General features: G+C 49.0%; 2 protein-coding genes across 5 annotated transcripts; one reads left to right on the top strand and one right to left on the bottom strand.

Annotated features, from left to right (window-relative positions):
• Nucleotides 1-268: 268 nt before the first annotated feature.
• LOC131666498 (ras-related protein Rap1) lies at nucleotides 269-9413 on the top strand. Of its 2 annotated transcripts, none has more exons than XM_058939222.1 (4): nucleotides 269-383; nucleotides 3471-3759; nucleotides 4516-4797; nucleotides 4858-9413. In XM_058939222.1, the coding sequence occupies exons 2-4, from the start codon at nucleotides 3577-3579 to the stop codon at nucleotides 4945-4947; spliced, it is 555 nt and encodes a 184-aa protein (XP_058795205.1). In that variant the 5' UTR covers nucleotides 269-383; nucleotides 3471-3576; the 3' UTR covers nucleotides 4948-9413. The 2 variants fall into 2 exon arrangements, with proteins under 2 accessions (XP_058795205.1, XP_058795206.1); XM_058939223.1 differs by lacking the exon at nucleotides 269-383 and adding an exon at nucleotides 459-477.
• Nucleotides 9414-9625: 212 nt separating this feature from the next.
• On the bottom strand, nucleotides 9626-18559 carry LOC131666497 (fatty acyl-CoA hydrolase precursor, medium chain-like). 3 transcript variants are annotated; one of them, XM_058939218.1, is made up of 5 exons: nucleotides 18383-18559; nucleotides 14196-14469; nucleotides 11999-12108; nucleotides 10895-11206; nucleotides 9626-10811 (listed from the first exon to the last, which is right to left on the bottom strand). In XM_058939218.1, the coding sequence occupies exons 1-5, from the start codon at nucleotides 18554-18556 to the stop codon at nucleotides 9774-9776; spliced, it is 1908 nt and encodes a 635-aa protein (XP_058795201.1). In that variant the 5' UTR covers nucleotides 18557-18559; the 3' UTR covers nucleotides 9626-9773. The 3 variants fall into 3 exon arrangements, with proteins under 3 accessions (XP_058795201.1, XP_058795202.1, XP_058795203.1); XM_058939219.1 differs by lacking the exon at nucleotides 18383-18559 and adding an exon at nucleotides 15921-15966; XM_058939220.1 differs by lacking the exon at nucleotides 14196-14469 and having other exon boundaries at nucleotides 9626-11206.
• Between the last annotated feature and the right edge of the window lie 60 nt (nucleotides 18560-18619).

Genomic DNA, 18619 nt, shown 5'->3' with positions numbered 1-18619 from the left:
CTTCTTTTTTTTTACAAGAGACCGCGCGTTCTTTGGCGATGCCAAGCCTTCGCGCACGTACGAACTACCACTGCCTCGCCGTTACAGTTCTTTTTTCAATGCGCGATTCTTTACGGGCGCGCGAGCAGGCCAATCTTTATTCTCGGTGGCGAGTTCTGACGGAAGGATCGTCGCCTCGGGCTGAACAAATTGTTGCTTTGTTTTGGCGAAAACCACGTATAAAATCGGCGACTCGGTCCGAGAAAAATACTAACGCGCTGTCGTTTCTGTTTGTTACAGGTGAGTGGTCGGATCAGCAGTCGTAGGACCGTCCGTTGAGCACGTAGGCGCTAAGGCAGTCGTCGGCGTTTCTCGTCCATGCCAAGTGCGCGTGCAACGCACACGTAAGCCATTGTCGATAATTGAATCGCATGACCAGAGAAGGCAGCACTGCCAGTGTCGAGCAGAGGGAAGGGCCAAGACGTTGCTTCGGGAGAGGTAGACAAGTCGATCAATGAAAAGGAAAGGGGTAGAATCGATGCCCGCGAGTTCCTCCGTTGCGGCGTGAGGTGCGAGCAACAGCGGCAGCTTCTTCGCGAAATGCCACCTGCCCCTCGCCTCGAGTCCAAGGGGGTCGAGTGGGTCCCGGTTGTAGCGCCTTCTGCCGAAGAATGCTCGATTGCCACTCGACCGATCTCTCGAGTCGACAGCCGTCGCGCGTAGACCGCTCGCCGCTCTTCTCCTTGCTTTATTTGCGCGTCGAGTGTATCGGTGTGCCACTTGAGCGCCTAATTGCCGGCGCCGCGCTTGGCGTGACGTCGAGGCTAACGCTGGATCGAGGCAACTGCCCGTGCTCGGCCGAGGCGCTCCTCCGACGCGTCCGCGTCCGGCATCCTGCGTATAGTCTCCCTCCCCCCACCGTCGAGCTTCGCCTTCGCCTCGTTTCCCGACGAAACGAACGGCAGGCCGTCGGAGTTGCGCGCACGCGGCGGTTTGCTTTGTCAAACCTGCCGACGGACTCGGGCTGCTCGCCTCCATTTTGTCCCCTCCGTCGCGGCGAAAATAACCCCGGCGGCGAGTCCTTAGCGGCCGGCCCGAAATAGCGCCACAGACCAGGTCCGCTGTTTTATTCAACGCCTCTACTCCGCGATCTTTCGGCTGCTCCTCTCGCGCGACGAGAGAACAGTATGAGCGCTGCAGCCCTTTGACGCCTGCATTGCCAGCTGATCGGCATTGACGTGCGTATGCGAGGCTTGGCGCGTCGAATCGAAAATTACACCGGCGAGCCGCCGGGGCACACCGGGAATCGAGGCCTAGTTTGTCGCGGCCGCGGCAAATCAATTTTGCGTAAAGGCTCTCCGGCTGCCTTATCGCTGCTATACATCGTCTGTCTGCTGGGGCTGCACATTTAGAGAGAGCTGACCTCTCCATTTCACTGCTGGTCTAGATTTGGCTGCGGCCAAAGCGGCGCTCCGAAAGGAGCTCGCGCTGTTATGTGACGGCTACCCGCTGTTGGCCCGCAACGTCAAATTCTTATCGGATCAACGTCTCCGTCTTGCTTTCGAAAGGATCCCCCTTTCCGATCGATTTTCTGGCTGCGTTGCTTTTTTTCAGGCCGCGTCGCTTGCGATTGCGCGAGGTATCAACGCCGCAGCCCCCCCCCCCCCCCTCCCCGGCCGGGATATAATTTCGAGGCGAGTAGCTTTGCGAGCAATCGGAGCAATCAGTGCCGACTCTTGCATGTGTGCGCGTGTACAGGCCAAAAGGACAGGGAGACCCTCGAGCCGAGAGTTACGCGCTGAATTTCAGTTGACTGCACAACTGCAATTTGTCGCAGAACCAATTACCGACGAATACTTCTTTTGTTCATCTAAAGCAGAGCTAATGAATTAGACTTTTTTTCGCTAATATTTCCAGTGTCATCGGTACTTATTATATAAAAGAAAAAGAGAAAAAATTTGATTTTGAAAGGGTATCGTGAAAAGTTTCGGGAGTGTCAGCCGCTGTCTGGGAGCGCCTCAATGGAACGCAAAAGTCACGCGAGCTCACATGCAGCGCGCAAAAGTAAGCGTCGTTTCGGGCAAGAGCTCGCGCACCTAGGCAGCCCAGCGAGGCGCGCGGCTGCTTTCCGCAGTCCGAGGCAATGCGTCGGCCGGGGCTAATTGAGCAATTAAGCGCGCGGCGCGCGTGTCGCCGCAATTTTCGCCGATTAAGCGATCGCTGAACCAGGCGGCCGCTCGCCGCTCCTCTCGGGGGAGACCCGTTTGCGCACCCGCGAGCTCGCCTCGACCGTTCGATCGCCCGACCTCCAGTCCGACGAGCAGCGGTCGCGCAGCTCGCCTTTCGTCTCCGACTCGCCAACGCTCGACCTCCGGACTGCAACGATTGCCGCTCGGTCCATCGAGTTTCGAAACTCGCCGTCGCCTTTCTCGCGCTTCGCCGATGCGAACGCGTAAACGCCGGCAGCGCCTCACTTTTCTCAAGCTGTTCACTGAAAGCTCGCTCGGGTCTTATCATCAAGCCCGAGCTTAATTAAAGCATTGACCTAATTAAAGTCGGTGCGCGGAGCTGAGCGCCGATTACAGAGAGCCAGAGGAAAGCAACGAGTCGTCTGGTCAGATCGCTGTTCGGAGGGAGGGGAGAGAAAAACGCAGCAGAGCTCCACGTCGCCCCGACTAGCCGGGCGCGCAATCGTGCAACAGCGAGTCGGCCGGCCGGATCGAAGGGCATCTGCGATGCGCGGCTCCCTGGGCTCGATGTCCACTCGAACCGGGAGGACAGCCGTTGCGCACTTGTTGCTGCTTATCGGCGATCGCTCGCGACCCAATTAATAGAGCCGCGCTTCGCGCAGCGGCGTCGTCGCTGCCTTTCGCTTTGAATTATTCATCGGGACGTCGTCGCTGCCGCGCGGCGCATTGTTCGTCGCTCGTGTCATCCGCTGCTGACAATGCCGACGACCACGCTCCGCGCTGCCGACCAGCATCTCGAACGACCGAACGCTCGCGTTACTACGTTGTTGTTGTCGCCACCGATTTTTCGAAAATTCATCGCACATTTCACGCGCGCCCTCGGTCGTTTTGCGCAGCGAGGCGACAACGAGCGCCTTGAATGACGCGCCTTAGTCACGTAAAAAACGACCAGATAATAAATGTTTCAGCGCGAGCTCGAGATGGAAGAGTTGATTTTCTTCAAAATACCGGCTGACGCTCGTTATCGGCTTTTGCTTCGCCGCACAGGAAGTCTCTAGTTAGACTTGTGCTTTTCAGTGTTACTTGCGAGCAGACTTTGTCCACGCTTTCCTCAAGCTTTCCAAACATTGCTTTTGAATGTCTTTGCACCCTCGCGGAGAAAGCCCGATGCGAAGATAACAGCAGAAGAACCGACAATGAAATTGCGATCTCGTTAACCTTTGCTTGACGAAAGCGCGTGAAAAAAAGCCGAGGAAAACTAATGGGAAAACAACCGTAACTGAAGCTCTGAAATGTTTGCAGGCATACGTCTGGCTGTTGGTGCGAAGCTGTTTTGAGGCGGTGGTGAAGACAGCAAAGCGAGGAGGACAAGCAAATCTGTCGTTGGAAGAACGGAGGTGATTGCAAGATGCGCGAATACAAGATCGTGGTGTTGGGCAGCGGTGGCGTTGGCAAATCCGCGCTCACCGTGCAATTCGTCCAGGGCATCTTCGTGGAGAAGTACGACCCGACCATCGAGGACAGTTATCGCAAGCAAGTCGAGGTCGACGGCCAGCAGTGCATGCTCGAAATACTCGACACCGCCGGCACGGTAAACACATTACTCCTTCGCCATCTTATCCTTTAACTTGCCCCTCGAATCGTTTGGAAACCAATCGCTCGTGGCTTTAAATGAATATATCCCGTCAACTTCCGCGCGTTCAAGTTGATATCATCATTAGAAAATCTTTTCTTTGACTCTTACATTTAGCCAATTTAAGTAAAAACAAGTCTCTGATAATCTGCAGCAGTAGGTCAATAGCCAAAAATGAGCTCTCACGCAAACCATTGGGATGAAAATATTGCCTGCAGGAGCCTGCGCACAAGCCATAGCATTCATAGCAAAGCATAAAATTCCATTTAAATTATCCTGGGATCAAGCTTTATAGCTTTTTTTGTTCCGATACACTCATCTCACCGCGACTTTTCAATACTGACTTTACAATGCTTTCGTAAATTTTGGTTAATCTCTGACACAAGGATCGTAAATTCGATTTGCTGGACTGTTTTGTCGCAGTCAGTCCCCTTAACCAACAAAAGTAATACAGCGATTGCGTTTCTCCAGAGTTAAATTGGCAATAGACGCAGAGGCTAATTCAATAAGTAATTCTGAGGCTTTGTTAACGAGGCAGAGAGTTGTGGTATCGATGCCAGCGAACAAAAGAGCCACAGACTTTGAAAGTTGCTTTCACGTACCAAGCAAAACAATGTCTGTGGCTTTGTTTTTTCCTGGATTGAAAAATTAAGGGCAGCGGAAATTGATCGAACAAATTCGGGTCAAAGAGTAATCAGTTGGTCGTCGTTGCAGGAACAATTCACGGCCATGAGGGATCTGTACATGAAGAACGGCCAAGGCTTCGTGCTGGTATACTCGATAACGGCTCAGTCAACGTTCAACGACCTGCACGACCTGAGGGAGCAGATACTACGGGTAAAGGATACGGACGACGTGCCGATGGTCCTAGTCGGCAACAAATGCGACCTCGAGGACGAGAGGGTCGTGGGCAAGGAGCAGGGCAACAATCTCGCCCGCCAGTACAACTGCGCCTTCATGGAGACATCTGCCAAAGCTAAAATTAACGTTAACGATGTAAGTCGGGAGCTGAGCCATGGTACGTCGCGGTTCCTCTGACTGGTGCTTTCCTTTCAGATTTTCTACGATCTGGTGCGACAAATCAACAAAAAGTCACCCGAGAAGAAGACAAAGCAGAAAAAGAAATCGCTGTGCCTAGTGCTGTAAAGTAGCGGTCAGGCCTGTGCCCTGTGTTCTCGCGTTATTAAACAAGAAACAAACAAATTAACAAAGCAGAAGAAGCAAAGCGACAGCACCATCAGCAAAGTTTAATAAAAAGCAACAACAAAATCTACAAAAGTCACGTCATTCGAACAAAGCCGAGGATATACCAGTGCATCGGTTGAGGGTTCACGGATAATCAGACGAACTTCAAACGAACAGATATTCTATAACACACTCATTCTATTTCAGAGTCACAATCGCAAACAGCAGAGAAAAACGCGACAAAAATGAATAAAACACTATGTAGAGTTAACGAAAGAGCTATGTATTAAACACGGTAGGGCTTTATACATAAACAAATGAAAACAAAGGGGAGGGCTAATGATCGCACGATAAATGCTACCGCAGTAGATAGGATTGTGAGAACGAGGTTATGAGTTGTTTGCCAGGAGCCAAGAACAGAAAATATACCAAGAACCAAGAAAGAGGAGGAACGGATTATACGTGTTTGGGAAATTTTATGAATAACTTGTATATATATACATTTTTCGGTTCCGTGTTTGGCGCGCGCAACACGCCCCACAAAACGTGATGCAGTCACGAAGAATGAAAAATGTCGACAGACTGTGAGAGATAGACAAAGAGAGCGAATTATATCTTTAATCAAAAAAAAAAGAGATATAACGGCATTTTTATTCACACATGCAGCCACACACGCGAACTTTTCATCTTTACTTTCACAATTAAACCTTCCTTACCCCTTTTTTTAATTTACATTTTTTAATCATCCATTATTAGCGGACAAGAGATATTAATTAATTGATCGATTAATTAGCATTGCAAACTATACGAGAGGCTGAGAATTTCTTTCGAAGAACGGTACGTGCTGCAGTGTTATAATTAGCGCCAGCAACGGTGTGATTCGAAACAAAATAAAACAAAGACGTAAGAACTAAATGACAATGATAATAAACAAATTGCGAGAAAGTGTACGCGAGAGCGAGAGACACTTACTTTGTGTGAATGCTGCGACGAGAGAGATGTACGAGGGTTAAATGACTGTGGAAAATATCAGCGGTGTAATAACAACCAAACAAAAATAACGCATGAAAAACGCAAAATAAGATATTCAGAAGTGCGCCCTTAACCGCAATTGATGCGCGCATCTCTCTTATATAATATGATAATTATACATAGACGATACATACCATGAGAATAAAAAATGATTATTATCGAAGCATCAAAATATTCGTAAGTTATCGACAGTTTGTTTCTCGATCAATATATGTTTTTTTTCTATATCTCTCCTTATTAAAAAAAAAGAAAAGATAGAAAATAATAAAAAAATTCAGTAAGTGTTAAAAGAACGATTTATTCAAATTATATCGCACTCGGTGTCCTTCCCTAAACACCCGTCCCTTCAACTCTCCGAAATAAAAACACTATCCACCCCCTCGAAGAAGGCTTTCGTCTAGCGAACCTTGAGTCATATACTTGTTTAAGTGCCTTTTTTTTAATGGAAAAAATGATGAAAAAAATAACGGAGAATGATTTTTGCATAAGATTTTTTTAATACTTTCGTAGTTATGTAATTGATAGAGTTTTAATAGAATTCGTTTTTAATTATATTCATAAGAATATAGAATTTGATTAATTTACGTTTTTTAAAAGAAAAAATAACCGAGTTGGTTTATGAACACACGATTAAGGACAAGAGCAAAATACTACGAGTTTTGCCATTGAGTTTTGTGTTGGCAAGTTTTGTCGCTTTAGTTTGCTTTGTATAATGCAACAAATTTTAAAAGTAACTGTGGAGAATCAATAATAGTCTTCAATTAATATTCTGTATGAAGCGTGAAGGTGTGGCAATGAAGAATTAACATTGTGGATACTAATAAAAATATTTTGGAAAAATGTTTAATCTGCTGTGTAGATGAATTTTGATGTTTTGCGTAAAAATCCTGTAATGAATTTAAAGAAAATCTTAAAAATTGTACTTCATAACATTTCGATTTTCATATAATCAGTGTGATGGAACAAGTGGAAAAAAATAATTCGTGAATTCCTAAATACGACTCTGAGTAAAGTTAATCGCATTCCGAGTATAGATTTGTTAGGAGCAATGTTTGTATATTCTTGTAAGATTTTCTTGTTTCTCATCTCTACGCGGTTAACTAACTTTAAGCGCTACGTTATTATTATAATTATATGCATTAAATTAAGGCCTTTATACTAATGAAGAAGAAAGCTTCGTGAAATTGACATCGATGTAATCGATTCGTCTTTACAAAAATACATTTTCTTTTCATTTATTCGTTTTATTCACAGAACATTCATTTACCTAACAAATTTCACAACAGAGTCACAAACAATAACAAAACAAACATGTTTATCAATTAAAAATCATTTCCGTTGCATAAGGAATATAAGGGAAAAAGCTTAATTATTTATATATCTTTTTACACACATTTTCTTGTTCCTTATCTAATGTTACTCTAAATAACCAACTTACAAGAGAAAAGTATCCGATTCGATGTTGATTCATAACAAAATTTTTTCGTGTTAAACTAGCAATCATTCTTCAAACATGTAGACAAATTTTTTTTTGGTCTAACTGATTGTACGGTGTATGTTGAGGATTGAAAAAAAGAAAAGAAAAAGCATAATGACGGTCGAGAAATTTTAAACCAAGTTCACGGCCTTGCTAAAACACTTATATATGCGAATCTTCATTTTCGCCGAAGTAAGTTAGTTACTTAATTTATATAGCGCAAAGAAACAACAATTCGAATTGTGAACGACGAAGACACGGCAATACTCCTGGTTTTTTAAGATTCTCATGCAAGTTCCAAACTATATATACATTTACCCTGCTTTTTACGATGAATCCATTACGTTTCCAATTGTGAACTGAATATTAAGAATGCAAAAAATTGAATTAATCTGCTAAACGGTTTGTTAGTAACGTATGTAAAAAGGTGTTGCAATAATTTAAAACTAGTACAGTGACTTGTAAAAACAATAAATCAATTTTTCGTAAATACGTTTTTGACAATTTATGTTTTTACAGTTTCCTAAGCGTCATTCCTTATTCACCACCTCATTAGAATGTTTCAAATGATTTATGAAAGATAAACGTACGTTGATATGAAAAAATAGGATTTTTCATCACATTCACAAATGTAGTTGGATTAATTATTTAGTAAGTTTCATTGAGTAACTAATACAAGACTTTTTACATTGATTATCATTTCCCCAAATAGTGAAATAATAAAATATTATGTACGTGCTCATACATCCTAACGTTGTATATTTAAAAGATGTCTGAAACAAATTTCTGCACCAAAGAAATGTAAGCATTACCTCTGAATGTCGAATAAAATTATTAAATTTTTTGTTCGCTAAATATTTAAATTATTTGAATCAGAAATATAATATATCTAGGCGCAGAAATTTCACTGCTACTCCTGCTGCATTCATTGAAACTTTGATGCCTGTTTTGCAATAAAAGCTATGTGCCGCTAATCATTTCTATCTTAATTTCAAATAAGCTTTCTATCAGAAATCTGTCTCTTTGCATTTTCAGGTCTTGCAGCATTGCAATTTCGATTTATAACTTTATTATCTTAATTTCAACTCCTTTCAAACGAGTTAATAAAGTGTTTTCTCGTAAATTTTTTCTTCAAGTCATGCTAGTAGAACATTTTCATATTACAAATTTTCGATATTTTTAAAATAACCTTTCTTCATTTTAAAATGCTCGAATCTGTATAGATTGCAATAATCATTTTCTAAATAGTAATATTACAACTATTAAAATTTATATAAACGACATGTTCCAAGTATTTTATTATCATGTTCAATATATTTTTTTTAATTAACTAAGTTGGTCATTCTTTTTTCGATTATTTGAGTGATTCTTGAAAAAATTATTGACACGAGGAAAGAAAACATTGAGTTGGTGATCGAAGAAGCTATCTATAAAATATTTAAACTTTGAGCTTTCGTATAACAATTATCGAGAAAGTTTGATGGAATCAAATTGAAGTTTTTAATGAATGAAAATTGTATATTGTGCTACTTCATGAATATAAGCATTCGTTTTTAATACTCCGTAATTGAGGGTAGTAGGCAAAATTACACTATAGTTTTTATTTTATTGTACAATCGACTCTCTCTTCGTAAGGTTTGTGCCATCGCGTCGTATAAGTGCGTCGTATGAACATTCTCACCTCGCGAGCCAACGATTCAAAAACGACTTTGTTTTCTTAGGACGTTTCCAAAAAGTACACATCAAGTCCTGCAAACTCCAATTCCACAATCACATCTTTGTACGCATAATACGAAACGAATCACTGCATGGATTCGTATATACACAATTATTGTCTCCGTGGGAGTCTCCATGAGCGATTCTTGGATATTGCAAAATCAATGGAGCATCGAATTCTTTTTTCTATGACGCACTAATATGATTATTAGCTAACCGTTTGACGATAGAAATAAACGTAGTGGAAGATGTGAAATTGCGTCTAAAACTTCGAAGCCGTGGCTGTAAAAGAGCTTTACAAGTGCGCGAAACGCAGAAAATAACCGTGGTAGAGGCATCGAACGACAACAGTGGAAAGTGGAAGGCCCGATTTTCTTCCACAAGCCGTAAAGACCCGAGCAGTGTCTATCGCGACATCGCGCTCTTTCGCTCTCTCGGTCCCCGCGGCAGCGCGCAAACGTCGGGCGGCTCGGAGAGCATCGGACGCGTCCTCGGCGTCGGCACGTGTCGTCCGGCTCGCAGCGCGTCGAGGCAACGGTAGCCGTCGCGCGCGGCGGCGCGCTCACGCGAGGCCGTGGTCGGCGAGGTTCCTCCACGCGAAGCCAAGAGCCGCGAGCGCGGCGAGCCCGAGGCCGTGGGCCCTTGGCGAGCGAGGCCCGGCCAGGCTGGTGGCGTTGCAGCAGTTGTTGACGGCGGCGTCGAGCACGACGGGATAGTAGTCGTTCCAGAACGCCAGGGCCTTGTAGTCGACGACGCCGGCCTCGTTCATGTCGATGTTGCGCTCGACGATGAGGATGCCCGGGCTGGACTGCTCGTAGGGCTCCCACTTGATGGTGTTGACGGACGGGTTGCCGGTGCGCCCGAAGCCCGCGAGCATCGACATCACGATGTCGGCCATCTTCTTGTCGGCCATGTTCCACTGGACGGCCGTGCCGGCGGCGTAGGGCAGGCCCCAGACGAACGGCTGCTCGAACAGGTGCGGCACGCCCGCCCACTCGGGCACGTCGCGGACCACGGCCGGGGTCTTGGAGCGGTAGTCGAACCTGTAGACGAAGGCCTGCGCGCCGGAGGGGTGAGCGGAGACCTTGGCGGCCAGCTGCGTCAGCCCGGCCGCGTAGTTCTTCTCGGTCTGCAGGGCGAGGTACTGGTCGCGAATGAGCCTCTGGTCGCCGCTCGGCGGCTGCGGCCTGTAGTAGAACAGCACCGCCTCGGCCACCAGCTCGGGCCGCAGCTCGCAGGTGCTGTTCTCGTCGGGCGCCAGCACCGTGGCGCCGCTCTCCTCGCGTATCATCGCCTCGAACTGGCTCATGGCCAGGCGGCCGTCCGCGCTCTCGCCGCCGATCGACTGGATGTAGGCGAGGGCCTGCTCGTTGTTGGTGTAGCCGCTGATCAGCGGCACCGCGTACAGCTCCTCGGCGGCCAGCTCGCGCGGGTGCCTCGGCAGGAACGGCCCGTCCGTCGAGTTGTTGATGTCCGCGTCGACGATCGGCCCCCACGTCTCGATGAAGGCCGACTCTTGGATCAGAGTCTTCAGCTCCACGTTGCGCAGGCACCTGACCAGGTCGGCCGTCGCGCGGTAGCAGCCGAACTTGCTCCTCACCTGTCGGCCGGGCAAAGCGCGTAGCAAGCGGCCAACGGGGCTTCGCGTTTCGATCGCGTGGCGGCGGGCGCCGCTGTACCGACCTGCTCGACCACGGCCGCCTCGTCCTGGGGCGTCCTCGCGGAGTTGATGGGGTCTCCGCTCATGGCGATGGCCTTGGAGAACTTGCCGCGGCTCAGCGGACTCATCATGTGCAGGCCCACGCTGATGGCCCCGGCGCTGTGCCCGTAGATCACCACGTTGTTCGCCGTCCCGCCGAAATTGTCGATGTGGCTGCCTACCCAGTCCAGCGCCGCGATCTGGTCCAGCATGCCGTAGTTGCCCGGCGCCTCCGAGTCCGTGGTCGTGAAGAACCCGAGGATGTTCAGGCGGTAGGCCACCGTCACGACCAGCACCTGCGCGCCTCGTCTCTTTACTCGGGGCTCTTCCTATTTTCGATCCTGCCACCGTCAGAGCCGACGACGCGCTGAATGATTAACCGCCTGCCAGCAGGTTGCGCTCGCGGCGCGTGAGCGGAGAGAGAAGGACCCAGCCGCGACGGGGGATCGATGCCTGGGACGCGGCTCGCTCTCGGCCTTGGCGCCGCGGATCTTCGAGGCCGAACAAGTAAATCAAGAAAAAAACAGGGAGCTCCGGCCGGTCGCGTGCGATTCGCAATTTGACGCGACGCGTCCCAAGGACAAGGCGAGTCCAATTTTCACGGCGATACGGCCACTCGGACGGATTCGTACGGTTCATCAGCGCCACTTCTCCGCATCCTCTCCCGTCTCCCGTTGGCCCTTTCGATCGTCTCGCCGTCGATCCGATCGCCGATTCCCGGACGATTCGTCCGACCACTGCTGCAAAGCGAGAAGCCGCTGACGAGCTCTGTCATCTTTATCGCGATGTCCATGGAAGTTTATCGAATAGCTCTGCTTGCCAGCGCGCCGTGTAATTTTTCCGAGTGTTTCTAATCTAATGAGAAATCAAATGGTTTTCTTAATGGAATGTCCCGATAAATTCCCCGATTGCAAAAGAAAATTCATCGAGTCGTGTCAACAACTGTCTAAACGCGATGAAATGGCGTGGGTGTGTTGTATAAAAACGGCACGCGGCGTGGATCGATATCGAATGCTCGCGATGGCTCTCGGCACGTTATTAGTGCAATTACACGGGGCTCGGGGGCTAAAGTGAGAGGCGAACTTGACCTTCTGCTTGGTGACGAACACGGAAGCATCCCAAATTGCTGGCGTGCCGCTGTTGAAGTCGCCAGCGTGGAACCACACGTACACCGGCCATCCCTCTGCTGGCCGGGGTCCTGCAAACGTCGTCGTCCAGACTGAGTCAGTGCAAGCGAGAAAGCAAGCAAGCGCGATGCGACGGATTTGCGCTTGAATACACGTCGCACGTGTAGGAAAACCGCAATCGGATCTATCTCGCTGATAAGGAATTTGAATTCTAAAGCCTTTTTTTTTTCGCGAGAGTCACGGCTTCCAAAAGTAAACACATACATTACTTCGGAATCGCATGTCTATCTACACTGTGAAAAATGCCCGACAACAGTCAATTAACTTAACAACCAGAGTATTTGACGTACAGCGCCGATAAATGTTAATTTCTAACGTGAGACATCTCATACAAGTAGCTGCGTGTCGGCCGAACCCCGCACCGTAAATCTCGTGAAAAGGGAAAGCCCGAGGGTTCGCTTTTTCACGCGGCGACAGTAGCGGTGCCAACGCGGGTGGCGAGATTACGCGGGCGCACCGTCGCGCGACTTATATCCTACGTCGGGGTGCAGCCGACGCGCGCACCGATTACGATTTCACCGCGTACGCGTCTCTCCTGGCGTTTTCCACGCGCGCGACGCAGCGCCCGTCTCGGGCAACGCTCGTCCGCGCTCCCGACGAGAGCGAAAGCCGGGCAGAGAGCGCGACGCCGTGACCCGCTTGTATCTCCGATCTACGCTCGAAAATCCTCGAGTCCCTCTCTGCGGGTTTCTCGGGCAGTCCAGATCCGTGCTGCCGATAACATACTTCTCAGGCAGTCCAAGGCTCCGAGCTCGCGCGGCGCGCGATCACTCGAGCTCCCTTCGAGTGCCGCGTGCTTTGCAGCTTTCGCGGCGCCGATCTTCGCGAGCGAGTACTCCGGGTGCTTCCGGGCTGACTCGCCGCGGCGGATTTCGCAGCGGACAATTTTCCGGCAACCCGAGCGCCAACCGAACGATAGCTCGCACGCGTAGAAAAGCTCCCGTGGCGAGATCGCGTGCCGGCCGCGCGTACGTACGCTCTCGCTCGGTCGATCGATCGGCCAGCTCCCCGCCCCGACCCTCCTGCACACGTATGCCGCGCACGCTGGAGTCTCTCTCTCTCTCTCTCTCTCTCTCTTTCCGCGGCCTCTGCACCCCGGCGACGACTGTGTCGAGCTCGCACGCTCTCCTATTCTCCCTTTGTTTCTTCCGCTCGTTACCCCAACAGGATTTGCCTGCGACGGCCGAAGGGGGGGGGGGGGGGGTGCACGACCCTTTCGCTCGCACGGCTGCAGCTCGCCTTGCGGCGACTTTTTTAATCTTCGATCGGCACTCTTCACTCGCTCGGTGGCCGAACCGTCTGTCAACTAAGATTTTCCTCACAGCCCGATCGGCCAATCTTTCGTCGCTTTTTTAAACAGCCGCTTTTTAACAGGAAAATCAGCAATTAAGTCCGAGTCGAGGCAGCAAGCTCGGCGACATTCGACACGCGCTCATGCATAATTCACGAGCTCGACAATTGACACGCAATCGCTCTCTCGCAACACGATCGCGAGTTGGTTGACCGATGATCGAGTGCTGTTCATCTACGAATCGTGGCGTCGTCCGCGGAGATACGAGGCAATTGTCTCGCAAGTGGGTTCGCTCGACGGGAGAACGCGGACGTGAGCGTGACGATCGGCTGCGCGCGCGGACAGTCGCGGGAACGACGAGCGATTTCCGCGCGCGACCTCTCGATACCTCGTCCGACGTCGCGTGCCCTTTGCCCTCGGCTGTCCGCAATTTGTCGGCGCTCGCTCGCGCCTACCTGTCGCTCGATGAGAGATCGCCTTCGAGTCGCTCGGTCGGCGCGGACGTTCCGGCGACTCTGCGATTACTGCGAAAATGACGTCGTGATTATGCAAATCGTAGCGTCGACGACATGCCCGTCACTCGCGAGGTACTCGAGATTGAATTGTAGCGAAAGGTCGACGCTGAAAGTAGTTGACGGTGCCCCGTCAACGTCGAACGAGGCGACAGCACCTATAGGCGCCGAGGTGTTTGTCGCGAGGACGCTGCGACCTTGGCTAAAAACATTAAGCTCCAAGGCTGCTAACGTCGGTTACTTTTGGACGCCGACTCGAGCAGTAATCGGTCGGTGCTTGACAAGCATCAGTTACCATCGGGCTTGAAAATATTGAGAAACAGACAGTCCTCGTCGAGTCCCGGGTCGGGCAAATCCTGCGGCAGCAGTCGCCGAAAGAGCCTCTCGTGCAGCTTCTTGCGAGTGTTAATCTGCGGGCAGGACGGCCCGAAGACGGACGCGTTTCGCTGTCCCGTCCACGAGGGCAGCGGCGAGGTGGCCGGCGGCGCGAAGCGCAGATCTCCTTTCGGTGGCTGGGCGTACGGGATGCCCAGAAATTGAATCACTCGCTGCGTGCGGCTCAGGAACACCTGCGAAAATTGCCAAGCACTCGGTTTTCAACGCGATCGACGAACGCCACGCGCCTCGTCTGCACTCAACAAATTGCAGACGTCCATTACCGTCTACTATTCTGACTTTGGAAGATTTTGAACATTTGAAAGATTCAACACTTCGCGAGCGGTTCATTTGTTTTACAAACGGAAAAACACACGCAACGCGGTGCGTAGCGCCGTAGGTTAGACGTACGCTGCAAGCAACCACTCCGCAATCAAGGCTCCGTGCAAGCTCTCTCGAGCGCAATCCCCTTGGCAATTACGGTTCTCCGGGTCGTGAACAGGTAAGCAAAACACGACGTGCCTTTACTCCGGCAAACGTTTACACGAGTTTGCCGTCTGTTTGTCAGCATGTCGACCAACGGCGATCAGCAGCAACAGCAGCAGCGCGCAATGCTGGTCGACACGACGAAGGCGATCTCGTCGACGAATTCAGCGGCACTGGTGCTGCCGATGCAATCGAATCCAGCTGTCGTGGCACCCGGAGGCAAATGGTACATGGTGTACGTTCCACCCGGCGGTGCGTCACCCGTCTCCTCGCTGCCAGCCCCGATTGCCGTTCCCGTTTCGTCCTCCGATCGCGCGGTCGCCGTCGCCGAAGCGACCTCCTCGTCGGAACCACGGCCGACGCCGGCGCACTCGCAGCACGACCACGAGCTTCCCGCGCGAAAGGTGAGCGCTCGCCAACCCCCTCCAACTTTACGACTCCTCTTCCTCCCTGCTCTCATTCGCGAATTGCTTTTCTAGGGTGGCAAAGGCGCTGGACAGTCCAAAAGAGCGTGGCGCCAGAGATTCATGGCCAACAGGCAGAGTCAAATGATACCACGTCCGAGCCGAAACTTTTACCAGCCGAGGCCATTTTGTCCGAGTGACTTGCATTGATGGCGTTTTCGGCATGGGTCTAATTTTCTCGTTAACGGCGATTCCGTTTCAGTAGAAAGAGTTTGCGAATGTGGTTCTATTTTAGGTATAAGTGAAGCATGTGTCTCGTTGCATGGTTCTTTCGAAACAGCTGGTTAATGTGAAAAATTCCGCACTGAGCGGCGATCGCTTCGTCAAGGTAGTTTTTCTTTTTTCTTTTTACGAAAGATTTACGAACTCGCGGCGTTTGTAGGTCATTTCTTTAACGAACCGAATGTAGGCCGAAAAATCGCGAAAAAATCTCCGGGCATAAATCATACGTACAGAAAAGACAGCTCGTATTCGCTGAAAGTAAGCTTCTCAAAAAAAAACTACATTGAATTTTATGCATACGAAAGGCGATCGAAACTAGTTTGCATTCTTATCGCTCGAATCGTCACTTACGGTCAGCGAATCTTGCATGCCCCCTTTCGATAAAAAGCAGGTAAGGCTTTTGTTTTTCGAACACAAATTTCGGAGACAGAATGGGGGAAATTCATTGTGCGAGTGTCATTTTATTACCTTACCTTTGAATTGCATTTCCAGTCCATTATTTGTTGCTTTCGAATTCGATGTATATCTAGCTATTTATTCGTCTCAGTGCCATTGACTGTATACTTTGAATGGATAAGCGTTTATTTATTGTGATACTCGCAGATGATGTGGCGACGGAAAAATTAACCGAGGGTTAAAGTAAAATATTTTTGTCGCCCGAAATGTTAAAAACATCCATAAAACGTTATAAATATATCATTCGAGCAAATAATTGTCATTCGAATTTGAACTCTAATTCTTTATTACCGGCCGAAGAATATTATGCATGAATTATAAAGAACAATGAAAATAAAACGAAAAAAACTGTCAAGATCTGGCAAAGCGGACTTACACTTGCGAGCGAGCGAGAGAGTTCAACGCCGCGTGAGCTTGCAGATTTGATCGCAGGAACAAGAGCTTCGGCGCTACACACGACGTGGCCGGCGCAATCGCGTTTCCAATTTACTCCTGTGCGGCGTTACATGCCTGCGTGAATGCAGTTAGCTCGCGTTTTCGCGGAACGGCTCGCAAGGAAAAGTTGGCGAAAAATTGAATTACTGCTCTTCGCAGCCTCTCGAAAGCCACCACTCTGCAACGAGTGGTTAACCTCTCGATCGTTTAATCTTGCCTATTAACGCTTTTTTTTTGTTTTGATGACTTCGAAACTGCATCCTCTGCACGCACCCTCTCTTCGACATAGCCGAGCAACTGACTTCCTGGGAAACGACAACAATTAAAATTGCCTCCTTTCCAAGAAAGGAAAATAATAATCGCGTACGCATTCGTATCACAATAAGAGCGATGGATGATTCGCGCGCGGGAAAGTTGCCGAGCATTACGCAGACGATAAAAAAAGGCGCGCCGACTATCGCTCGATCTTTGCTCGGCTGCTGCCGCTGCCGGACGGCCGCGATATTGACCTTCGAGTTGGAGCTGGCTCCGTTGGGCGGTTCGCGTGCATTAGCCGCCGGGCGAGCAAGTCGCATGCATTAAAAGCGCTGTAGTCCTTGCCCCCCAGCCGATCCTCGCTTCACGTCTGCGTTCGTTCTTCGAGCCGAAATGGACGTTGAATAAACCGTCGCAGGAGTTGACTGCGCTGTTTGCCATTTATCTCAATTCGTATTTACTTTCTTCGTGACCGCACACTGTACCTCGAGTTCGCGTTTCGAGCGCTGGTTATTTTCATTTGGCTGCATTTCTTCCCATCTAATCTAAATTATCGAGTTACTTCGGACTTGGTCCCCGAAATAAAATTTATCTTCGACGACAATTACATCAGCGATATTTTAATTGCTCAGCTTCTAACGAGAAACTTTTTCCCAAGACTTGGTGTTATTAGCTCAAGTAAGGTTGGCAGAACCACGACGCCAAGCCAAAATCAACCTTTACTACTTAATCTGTGGCGAAGGAACGACGTATTTGGGAAATCTGTTACAGCTTACTGATGCCCGTGATAACGCACAAACAGGCAGATCGTAGCAAGAAAGAAAGCGAATATCCAATCAAGTTTTCTTGTACTAACTGTTTCGTCAGTTGGATTTCTTTTCTGGAACACTTCCAGGCAATCGAACGCTCTAATTGCCTTCCTCGTTCACGCGTCAATCTTAGTTTTTCAATAATGTAAAGGTCCTTCAAGGTTTATTCAAGTAACAATCTCAAGGCTAGTTTTTGTAAAGATAAGTCAGACGTGCCGTCAATTTCAAATTTGACAGCAGGTGGAATAATAAATGAAAATTCGAAAACTGACGAGACACGCGAGATCACGCTCCCTCTTTCGACCGAAACTGTGTCACGAAAACTATTAAGTCGCACGCTAAAACACAATCCCGAGAAAACAGCCGAACGCCCGTCTCTTTTTTCCCAATATTACGAAAAAGAGAAAATATTCACAAAGCAGCCGCAAGTGTAATTTAAAGCGAGCACGCGAACGGCCGTAATAATTATTGGAAAGCTTGAGATTATTTCGGGAGCCACTGTTTCACGATCGCAGCCTATCGCAAAGCTTTATTGTCATTTCGACGAGCAAGCCTGTCATTAGTTTCGACAAGTATTTGCGCTATTTCAACTCCAGTTAGCCTTGATGAGATAGGAAAATCACCTTTGAACTTGATGCTTATGGATGGTCATAAAGCGGACAAAGTAACGCTCGGTTTACCAACAATTTCTTGCTATGACGAAAGTGTAGCTGAATGTAAAAAAAAGGTAGATACGAAAGAGGATACGTTATTCCGCGATTCGTAAACTTGGAAAACAATGTTCCACAAGCTTTTAATAACAAACATCTCAGTCGATAGATCTTTTTAATGGCAATTGCTGAAATTCGGCGAAAAACGCCTGAACAGATCGGATAAACGGTAAACATTGCCTGCCACGGACGAAGCCAATAAGCCTGTCTGCAAAGCGATTGCTAGCCAATAAGTGGCAATAAGTAGCCCCGGCCTGGAAGGTGGCGTACCTCGCGTCCGACGAGTACACCCTGAGCAGGCAGCCTGACGATGGTAGTCGGTGGCTCGGTTTGTCGTCCGGGTTGGCCCGGCCGGGCATTGCCCCTCTGAGGTTGGGGTTCGGCCGCGATGCAGCCAAGCAGCAGTAGCAGTGGCACGAGGCACCAACGACGGCGGCACTTCATAGTTTCGCGGCCCGGCACCGACTGCCGCTATCGCGTGACTAGCCAGTCCGACCCTCGCTCTCG

This window comes from Phymastichus coffea, unplaced genomic scaffold (genome assembly GCF_024137745.1).
Source record: "Phymastichus coffea isolate CEN01 unplaced genomic scaffold, Cenicafe_Pcof_1.1 PCOF00059, whole genome shotgun sequence".
NCBI classification, from domain to species: Eukaryota; Metazoa; Arthropoda; class Insecta; order Hymenoptera; family Eulophidae; genus Phymastichus; species Phymastichus coffea.
Note: the sequence above shows the minus strand (reverse complement) of the source record. Positions and strands in the feature narration are given on the sequence as shown.

Excerpts from the sequence above, each read along its gene's own strand:
- LOC131666498 (XM_058939222.1), top strand. The coding sequence starts at position 3,577 with ATGCGCGAATACAAGATCGTGGTGTTGGGCAGCGGTGGCGTTGGCAAA. Across the intron at positions 3,760-4,515 it reads TACTCGACACCGCCGGCACG|GAACAATTCACGGCCATGAG; the intron begins GTAAACACATTA and ends TCGTCGTTGCAG. Across the intron at positions 4,798-4,857 it reads CTAAAATTAACGTTAACGAT|ATTTTCTACGATCTGGTGCG; the intron begins GTAAGTCGGGAG and ends CTTTCCTTTCAG.
- LOC131666497 (XM_058939218.1), bottom strand. The coding sequence starts at position 18,556 with ATGAAGTGCCGCCGTCGTTGGTGCCTCGTGCCACTGCTACTGCTGCTT. Across the intron at positions 12,109-14,195 it reads CAATATTTTCAAGCCCGATG|GACCCCGGCCAGCAGAGGGA; the intron begins GTAACTGATGCT and ends CGACGTTTGCAG. Across the intron at positions 11,207-11,998 it reads TGTTCGTCACCAAGCAGAAG|GTGCTGGTCGTGACGGTGGC; the intron begins GTCAAGTTCGCC and ends CGAGGCGCGCAG.